This window comes from Aptenodytes patagonicus, chromosome 6 (assembly GCF_965638725.1).
Source record: "Aptenodytes patagonicus chromosome 6, bAptPat1.pri.cur, whole genome shotgun sequence".
NCBI classification, from domain to species: domain Eukaryota; kingdom Metazoa; phylum Chordata; class Aves; order Sphenisciformes; family Spheniscidae; genus Aptenodytes; species Aptenodytes patagonicus.
Genome location: NC_134954.1, coordinates 9897582 through 9907357, shown reverse-complemented (window position 1 = coordinate 9907357; position 9776 = coordinate 9897582). Strand labels below are relative to the sequence as shown.

Genomic DNA, 9776 nt, shown 5'->3' with positions numbered 1-9776 from the left:
AGAAACTGAAATGGGAGAAATGCAGGGAACAGAGAAGAGAAAATGAGGGAGCTAGGTCAATTAATACAATAAAAGTTGCCCATTGCTAATAATGTGAGCCAGGCACAGACCTGCAAACCTGATGCGCACGTATGCACAGCACAGGGACAGATATGTTTGTAAAATGCTGGTGACAAGCAGTTTACGTTGGAGCTAAGTTGTTTGGTCTTGATACCTAGCACACTTTCAAAAGGAAGCCAGACCAGAGGCTGGACAGAAAAGGATATAACTGTACTAAGCTGTGTTAAGGGTAATTTGTTGCAAGAAGATCAAGGAGGAACAAGGTGCTCTCCATACCCGAGCTTCAGTGTTACCCCTTCCTTCCTCCTACTGCAACTCTGAGGCTAGCTTTGAGCCTTTCAGCTTTTCATTTTGTTCTTCTGACCCAGCAACAGGAACTCCAATTATTACACAAGAATCACAATGTTCAATTAAAAATAAAAAAGAAAGAATGCAGTAAAGTCCATTTCTGATAAATCTGATTATATGGGAAAAGTGAGCAGTGCTGTCTAGAAGCTATAAAAGTCAGGAAACGACTGCACAGGTACCTTTTCCAAGGCAGGCTGATGATTTTGGGAAATGACTCATTATTTTGGAAGGTGCCAGGGGTGGAAAACAGGAGTGCCACACACACTTTTTCTGCCTGGTCAGCTTTTGCTGCTTCCCCAAAGGTCAGCCTTGCTCTTTCCAGTGTCTGTAGAAATCTAGGGTGCAGTAGGGGTTCTTGGCTGCCCTTTCACAAAGAGAGATGAGCTGCATGCAGCGTATCCCACCAAACCTGGGTCTCCAGGGAAGAATCAAGGCTCATCCAAACTATTCACTATTCATAGGCTTAGACCAGCTCCTATTGACAATTTCTGCTCCTGCAGAACACCCTTATAAGGGAGATTTCTATCTTCACAACTGAAAACAAAGAAAAAACATTCATCATATCCATAGTTTGGCAACCTGTCATAATATTCCAGCAAAATCTGTTAATCCAGAACCAATGGTGATGGTGGAATGTATTCATTTTCTTAAGCAGGTTCACTTTCTCCTGGGGAAAACACCTCTAAAGCATCCTAAATTGGAACCTTTAGTTATATGATGCCCTCTACTGTTCAAAGTAAGAATTACATATTATTTTATCAATAAATAAATGTTATCCGTATCATGTCCTATGGAGTACCATCATTCTTATTTTTAAACTGAAATTTGCCTAAAAAAACAGACATGACACAAAAATAACTGGTCAAGTTAAAATACAAAAGCAAAGGTAAGATTGAAAATAAAGACAGTCCCTTAAATGTATTAATATGTAAATCTAAAAGCAAGCAAGCGACAGAAACATGTGCCTCACCTCATCCCTACAACTTTTATCTTAGTCCTGAAAATACTTGTATGTATTATGTCATCCTTGTGCAATTTATTTTGCTCTGAAAAATCCCACTGTATAAATAGAAGTTTGGCCTACAAAACACCCCAAATCTCTTTTTCTGTTTAGCTCAGCACGTGATACCCAGTTCTGGGCATATTACAGAATGGAAGCTGTGAACCAACTAGTGACAGTCCACAAGACAGCACATTCTTCTCTCAGAGAAGAATGACAAAGGAGTCAGAAAGCATGGAAGAGGGAGTTAGGGGTGTTTAATCTAAAGAAAAGGAGACTGAGAGGAGTCACCAACAGTTTTCAAACATGTAAATGAAGAAAATAATATTCTCCGTGTCCACTGTGGATAGAGTTAACTTGCTGCAAGAAAGATTCACATCAGGCATGAGGGAAAACTTTCTATTAACATTAGCAAGCACTGGCATTGCCAGGTGAACACTCCAACACCTGAGGTCTTTACGGACAGGTGAGGCATGCACCTCTCAGAACTGACATAACTAGAGGCAATTCTGTCGGAGGGGAGATGGACAGATCTGCTGAACTCTCCTGGTTCCTCCTCTGCCTCCCACTTCCATGTGGTCCTGCCGGCAAAAACCCGGCAACAACCCAACAACTCACAGAAGCCCATTTGGACGCGCCTTGTTTTCCAGCTCTCAAGGCAGCGCTGCCACCCATTTCACGCACTTCTTCAGCGCAACAACAGCTGGGAACTCATCTGGGAATCTTATTTAAGCACCGTGGAAGACCCTGGTACAACCACAGGCCTCCACCCGGGGCTGGGCCTCACCGCCCTCTCCAGCCCTGGCCCACCCGGCCAGGCCGTGGAGGCGAGCCCAGGCAGCCCTGGCTGCCTCCGGCATCACTGACCACAGCCGGGGGTGCCCTGGGCCGGCCCAGGGCCACAGGGGTGAGGCGCTGAGGCCTGCCCCTGCCGTCGCTGAGGTGTGAGGGGGAACACAAGGCCCGGCTGTGGAGGAGCCATAACCTCCCCGCCCCTCCGCTCCTCCTGGCCTGGCAACCCCCCAGCGGTGCTCCCTCAAAACCCTCCCCCACCGCCGCCGCGCCCGGAACCTTTGCGCGGGGAGGCGCGGTTTCCAACCGGGCCGGCCGCAAGGGACCGCGGTGCCCGGAAGCGGCGGCAGCCCTGTCAGCCCGCGGCCGCGGCGGTTCCACCTGCCCTTGCCCGCGGCAGCCCGGGGCGCCAGGCGCGGCGGCGGAGCCCCGGCCGGCGGCCGCGGTGCGTGCGGCTCCCCCTGGGCCCCTCCTGGCCGTTAGGATGTGGCGGACGCGGGCGGCGGCGGCTTGGTGAGTGGGGCGGGCCGTGGCAGGGGTCAGGGCGGGCGCTACGGGCCTCCGGCGGGCCTGGCCCCTGGGGCTGTGCGGAGTGAGCGGCCGCCAGAGCCGCGACCCTCTCCCGCCTCTTCCGACCTCGGGGCCTCTGCCCCGGGCGGGGTGTCTGTTGTAACACCCGTCCCGGCTGAGCAGGCCCTGGGCACCCGTGGGAACGGGGCTGCCCGCGGGGGAAGCCGGAGCCGCACAGCGGGTCGGGGTGCGAGGTGCGAGGGTGTGTGTGCGAATTCCCCAGGCGGGGAAATTCCCCATCTTTCCGCGCCCCCGGGACCTGGGGGTGCGATGTGGAAGGGAGCTGCGTCTCCCGCGTTCCCGCCCTAGGGAGTTCGGGCCGCCTTCGTGTCCATACGTTGGCCCTCCCCAGCAGCTACCCTACGTTCCTCTTGTTTTTCACTGTTCTTCTGCACGATTCCAGACAGGAGCAGTGAAACTGAATGGCCGATAATCTCACAATGTTCCTTGGCAGATTTGGGAGCAGCAGTAGGAAAATAAGTGCTGTCTGGTGCTGAATGAGAAAGAAAATACCGCAGTGCTTTCTGCTGGGTTACGTTTGAAAGACTGCTTCGCAGACATAGCTATTAAAAGTGTATATAACCTGTCTTTACAGAAAATTTGTCCCAGCTGAGGTGGGGATTTTTTGAACTCTTAAACTGGAGCAATGTGTGTAAAATGTTAGGTGTGACTTCCAGGTGGAATGCTTGGCTATCAATAGTAACAGGCCACTTTTTCTGTTTTACAAGTTATCTATAATCTCAGTGCAACGCAAGAGTGGTCAGGTTGCAGGCCTGTAATCAGGCAGCTCTAATGGCAGAGCTACTCATGTCTGGAAGGCTAATTTTTGTTACTGTTCTTAAACAGCTTTCCAGAGGCTTTAACTTTGGAACTCATTAAATACTTCATTTAATAACATTGTTTTGACACCCTTTTCAGTCTAACTGCACTTTTCAGTGAAGATCTTAAGGTGATTTTTCTGTTAGTATTCATCAGGAGATTTTAGCAGCAGGAGGAGAGAAGAAAGGAGAAAATTTTTGGTATAATGGCGGAGTCATGGGGTTTTTTGATGAATTACAAGATTTTGTATGTGCAATTAAAGCAGGTAGGGTTTGAAATATGCAATAGCACTCAAAAGGCAATTGTTGTTGATCAAGTTCTTGCCATAACAATTTGTGATGGAACTCAATTTTTCCTTCAGTTTAAACATACGGAATGAATGCTGTAAAACACAGTGTATTTTAAAAGAACAATGACGGAGAAGAAAATTGCGTAATATTACAAAATGCCTTTAACCTAGGTGAAGACTAATAATGAGAAGTGGCTGCCATAGTATATACTACCACTTGGTCTCTGCTGAAAATATTAAATATCTGTGTAATGACATTTTAGGACTGCAAAACAAAAGAAATAACGGCCCAGTCATCAGCTTGCTTCGTAAAGGCTTACCACACCCTGATTTAAAAAACTGTTTTCAAAAGCGGGAAATAAAAATTTCTAGTGTGGAGGTGCTTTTATTTTTTACTGCTATGTAGCCACTTTTGTATTGGTACTCTCTGTGGTTAATTTCTGAGTCTCTTGTAATTCCATGTCAGAGGAGAAACTTGTTACTACTTTAGGGATTATTCTGCTCCTGCTTATTATCCTCTTTCTAGATACTAAGTTTGTTATTGAAAAGGCACAGCCTTCTAGATAGTTTGGTATAGCAGTAAGAGGATAACCTTCAAAATCATAGTGACTTTTATGGACGAGGACTTTCATAACAATCAGTGGAGTTGCCTTTTTTTAAGCTTTCCATTACACTAAAGGAAATTTCTAAACACAGGTCATCGGGAAAGTCGGTCTTTTAAGAGAGGAAAATGCCTCAATTCACATAATTCTGATTTTTAACTTATCTTCAAAAAGCTCAATTTCTAAGTCAAAAGTGCTTTTATAACAAAGTCTTCCGCTTCTTTGGATGTTAAGAATATGCCTGTCATAGACAATGTTGTCTCTAGTACGTGGAAAATCTCAAGGCAAAGAACTGTATAGATTATAGAGCATGTTATTAGAAAATTCTGTAGTATTTTCCATTTCATATGATTCACTTATTCTCTTTAAGATCTGTTAATTTTAAATGATTTAGGATTATGGGATGAATAATTTGCCTTCTCGATAGCATGAAGCACTTTCTTCTTTTGTATTTGTCCCCTTTGTAAGTAAATGCTCTTGATAATATTGAAAACCCTGAAAAAAACATCAAGGAAAAAGCATTAATTTCAAGAACTGTAACTTCACTTATATTTTGCATCCAGTAAATGATTTAATATTAACCATTCTGATATGATGATGAGTCTAAAAAGTTACAGAAGAAATTGCTTTTTCCAGAGCAGTTGCCTAAACTAGCAAAGCTACCTCAAGGTGTTGAAGCATGCAGATAGTGTAATTGAAAGTATACAAGGAGCTTTATTCCAACCTATAGTTTGTTTTGTTATTCCAACCTATAGAGTTTGTTTTAACAAGGCAGGATTGTTAAGGTTCCTGTGTTTTAACATGTGCTTTTCATGGCTGAGCTCTGTTTTCAGAGTCAAATCTTTCAGACTGAAATGTTCCCTCTTGCATAAATCTGAATTACTTTATTGAAGTCTTCCACAAACACGGTGCAGCCATCTCCAGAAGTAATCTTGTCTATGCATGACCTAAGACAAAACAATAATGCTGTAATCGTAGAACCGCTGAATATTAGAGTGAAGGGAACTGAAAGATGTCATTAAGTACATGCTTCAACTGCAAAGGAGTATCTGCTTTGCCAAAAAAGGACAAATATATTTTGCAAAGGCTTTTTTCTGTGTCTTGGTTTTTTGAAGTTTGAAAATCCTCTACGAACTTAATGCTCTCTAAAAGTTCGTTTTGAATAACAAGACAGGCCAAACTGTCAAGTTTCCTTTTACGTTGCAAGTTGATCATAGTCTTTTGTGGACTCTTAGCTCCTGTTTGCCCCAACTGTGTTTTACCACAGACGTGTTACTTGCCTTAATCCAGTGTGGAAGTTAAATTTAATGCATAACAGACTTCATAACTGGTATTTAAGGTTTTATTTAAGGTTTTATTTATTTAGCTAAGGTTTTATTTCTCAAATCACTAGAAATGCTATACCCATCAATGATGTTTACAGCTTTTATTTTCCTGGTGGCATAGCAATGATAGCTTGAAATTGTACATTCAGAGTGATGCTCTAATCTATCTGTAACCAGCTAAAATGTAATGTGAATTGCTTCTAAAGAGGTTATTGATTTAATGGTGTGTTGAGGAAATCCGTTACTTAGAGTTTTTATTTCTTTCTTTTAGTGTCATCTGCCGGAGTCTAGCAAATAGCAGCTATGGAATAAAAAGAAAATCACCACTTCAAAACTTGCATCTTGTTTCCCGAAGTATACATCATCCCTACTACCCAAGTTCAAAATTTCAAAGACCTCCATTAAGGATATCCATTCAGCTGTTCTCTTCTCTTAATCGTCTTCCCCTACGTAAAACAAAACTTTTAGATGTAAAATACGGATACCAGTCGCACAGGAACTTTTGGCTAGCTAGACTAGCGTCAAGGCTTCTCAAACTTCGCTATCTTGTATTAGGATCTGCTGTAGGTGGTGGTTATACAGCTAAGAAGGTATTTATCTGTGGAAGCTATTTTATGCATTTTGTCTTTGTTATTATATGTTTCAGAACAATAGTTCTTGGAATATCCACAAAAATTACAGGATATCATTACAGGATGACAATAAAGATGAGTGGAAATGGAAATCATTGTTTAGAGAACTAGTATAGATTTTAAAAGATCCAAGTAGTAGTATTCATATCTAAAAGATGGTGGGTTAGTATGTTTTATATGTAGCTATTACTTTTCAATAGATTGCTCATATGCTTCTCTCCATACATTTCTTTTTCTATTTCTACTATATTTTTTTCCTTTTTGTATTAGACGTATGATCAGTGGAAGGACATGATGCCAGATCTCGATGAATATAAGTGGATTGTTCCTGACTTCATTTGGGAGCTTGATGAACATATTGACTTCGGTATCACAAAAGCTAAAATGCTACTCTATCTAAAGACTAGCATGTGTACAACTTAAACATAAGGACGTAGGTCCTCAGTGCCTCTCCCTAGTGCAGTGGTATCTTTATAGCTGTAATTCGAGTGAACTTGTATTGTTAGAGTTTGGTGTGTGTCTTACCAAGGTATTTGTATCGGTGTGTTTGTAGGAAGAAATTAAGCATCATGATTTAGCATTGATATTCCATAATTTATCCTTTCATATGGCCGTGTAATCCCATTATTGAAAGGAGACTTGCAACATGATCAAAGCGACTTACACAGGTTTTCGTAGTATTATGCACAAAGTTCTTTCTTTCTATATGAATGACACAAGTAAAAAACATAAATAGATAAGGAAAAGGTATGTGTGATTAGAAGACCAATTGCAAATGCAGAACAGTGAACCTACCTATCTACAAAATTACCTTGAAGATACAGAAAAAAGAAAATGAAAAATATAGACTCTGTTTTCCTGAACCTTCTGGTTACAGTAGGCATATTTTCAGATGAAAGATAGAAATCTAAAAAACAAGCACTGAGTTACTTCTTATATATGCAGGGTTGTAAGGTGGTATTCTTTTTTTTTTTTTTTAAAAAAGTTTATGAAGATTTCGCTGCATATATGAGCATTGCATAGATAAATGCAGAGATTGAATAATTGAGATAAATGTTTTCTTGTTTTTATTGCTAGTGGACACTACATTTTTTTAGTACTCTAACGCTAATAAGTTTGGTTTTTTTTAAAAAAAAGATTACAAAATTGGCTTATTTATGAAACTGAAAAATAATCTTTTCTTAAAAGGTACAAGAGGTGGGCATAGTTACAGTGTTGTGTAATTTTAAAACATCCATTACAAAGTATGTGAGAGAATAGTGTATGAAGCGTGGTGAAATGCAGCAATAAGTTTTAGAGTATTTTAAAGTACCTGAGGCAACCAACTTATCAGGAAGTTCAAAGTCTAAAATTGCAATTGGTTTTTCAGATCTGATAATCTTTCCCAACACTAATGGGGGGAGGTGCATGTGGAAAGAAACTTTTTAATTCTTTGTTTAAAAAGAATGAAAAAAGCCATGTCCTGAAACAGTTGCTAGGTTTTACAGCCTAAGCCACTTCTGTTCATGAAAATAATAGGAAAGAAAAAATACTCATTGGCTGTTGTACTGTTTTCCTAGAAAAACTTATCAAAGCCCTTCCTGATGCAGATGACCTTGCCAAACTTCTGCCTGACTTTGACAAGATTGGAGAGAGCTTCACTTCGCTGAAAGGATTTTTTTCTCCTGGTGAGAACAATTTTTCAGCTTAGTTCTAATTCTGAAAACATAAGCTTTTACAAGATGAGGTTACAGATATGTCCTTAGACACTAAAAGAAAGTGGATCCTGAAAATGCATGCCTTTTCACTGAATATCTCATCTGAAAGTGTTACGGACACAGGTAAGTGTAATGTATTTGTAAAAGCAAGAATTCTAATAGCAAGTAGTGAGAACGAAAATGTGAAATTGAATAGAAAACTAGACTTCTTGTACAACTCTAAACAAACAGATTGAAAGCTAGATTGCTTCAGTGAGCCATAAAAGCTGGACATGTCCAGCTAGAGTTTGGAGAAGGTGAGAGTGGCACTGGACGGTAACAGTACCACAGCTGTTACAGGAGAAAAGAGTTGGATTATTAAGAATGATGATTCTTAATGTTGCAAGCATGTGAAATAAGAGATTTGTGATGAAGGTATTCTTTTGGGTTGAGTGATATTTTTCATCTGGACATAGCTCCAGAAGAACTTGCTTGAAGATTTAGCTTAGGTAGGGGCTATGTTTCAAAGGAGTAGGTAGGAATTCTGAATGCTTCACAGAAAGCAGGGGGATGGTTTGTCGATTCAGTGTGCCTAGGCAGTAGTAGGCTTAGTGGTTTTCAGGTTTTGGAAGATTTGAATAAGACATTTCTGATCGGTGGCTTTTTTAAAACTAAAACATGATTGATTTGATCATCACATCTGACTTGCTTTTTAGCACAGCTCAAAACTTCACCCAGTCATTCTTGTAATAGAGTGAAAGATTCTTCCTATTATATACCTTAATAATTATCAAGCCACATACATTTGTATTCATGAAGGATTATATCTATGAGGTGTTGTAGTCATTGCTCTAAGTGCATTTGAAAATATTTCCCTATCAGTGTGCATAAGAAGCATATTTTCATTTTCTTAAAATACCGTTAATGGTGGAACTAGTTTATTCATCTTATAAACTGAGCGAGCAACTAAGTAGGGATGAAGTTCAACAAAGTGACAAGTAGATTACAATCTCCTATTTGTTTTGGCTGTTAAAGATTTTGGCTGTTTAAAATTGTGGTGTTATTGACTGGTATTGTGAGATGTCACCTATTACTTGTTATCATACTCACATGGACGTAGTTGACATTTATGGTTGTGTGGTCCTCCAAATGAGACAAAGATCCCTCATCTTTGTTTTGCATTTTGTTTTGTATTTATAATTTTTATTTCCCCTCTTCTGCTGATTTTTCACAGGTTACAATTTGGTTAGTGAAGTCATAGGAGCTTCTGATCTACTTCTGTTGTTAGGTGTGTAAAAGCCCTTTTTACTGCCCTTAACCTGCCTCTTTAAAGCAAACTCTTAAAACGCTACTATACTAAGAGGAGTGAATATCAATGTAAACACAACTATTTAAAGCAATTTAATATGGAATTACAAATACCTACTAATTATTTTAAAAATACTTAGATCCACCCCTGTGAGAAGGAATAGGTGAACAGTTGATATTTCTCTGCCAGAGTCCTTAGAAGATGCTTTTTGTTTCAGGCATTTTCCAGAAGCTTGTTTTGAAAACCTGTGTCATTACAATAGGAAAGAATATAGTATTTTTTTTCTTGTTACAATAATACCAATGGAATTTGTATTATCCTTTCATGTCTATCAGAAATAATTAATTTTTATAA

General features: G+C 40.4%; 1 protein-coding gene across 4 annotated transcripts in view; it reads left to right on the top strand.

Annotated features, from left to right (window-relative positions):
- The first annotated feature begins 2628 nt into the window (after window positions 1-2628).
- OPA1 (OPA1 mitochondrial dynamin like GTPase) overlaps window positions 2629-9776 on the top strand; it is a 58678-nt gene continuing 51530 nt past the window's right edge. For 2 of the 4 annotated variants that reach the window (XM_076341073.1, XM_076341071.1), the window contains exons 1-5: window positions 2629-2713; window positions 6077-6395; window positions 6708-6804; window positions 7997-8104; window positions 9348-9401. In XM_076341073.1, coding sequence (XP_076197188.1) covers window positions 2685-2713; window positions 6077-6395; window positions 6708-6804; window positions 7997-8104; window positions 9348-9401 — 607 coding nt within the window. In that variant the 5' untranslated portion in view covers window positions 2629-2684. The remainder of the gene's footprint in view (window positions 2714-6076; window positions 6396-6707; window positions 6805-7996; window positions 8105-9347; window positions 9402-9776) is intronic. The other 2 variants (XM_076341075.1, XM_076341072.1) reach the window with 1 other exon arrangement.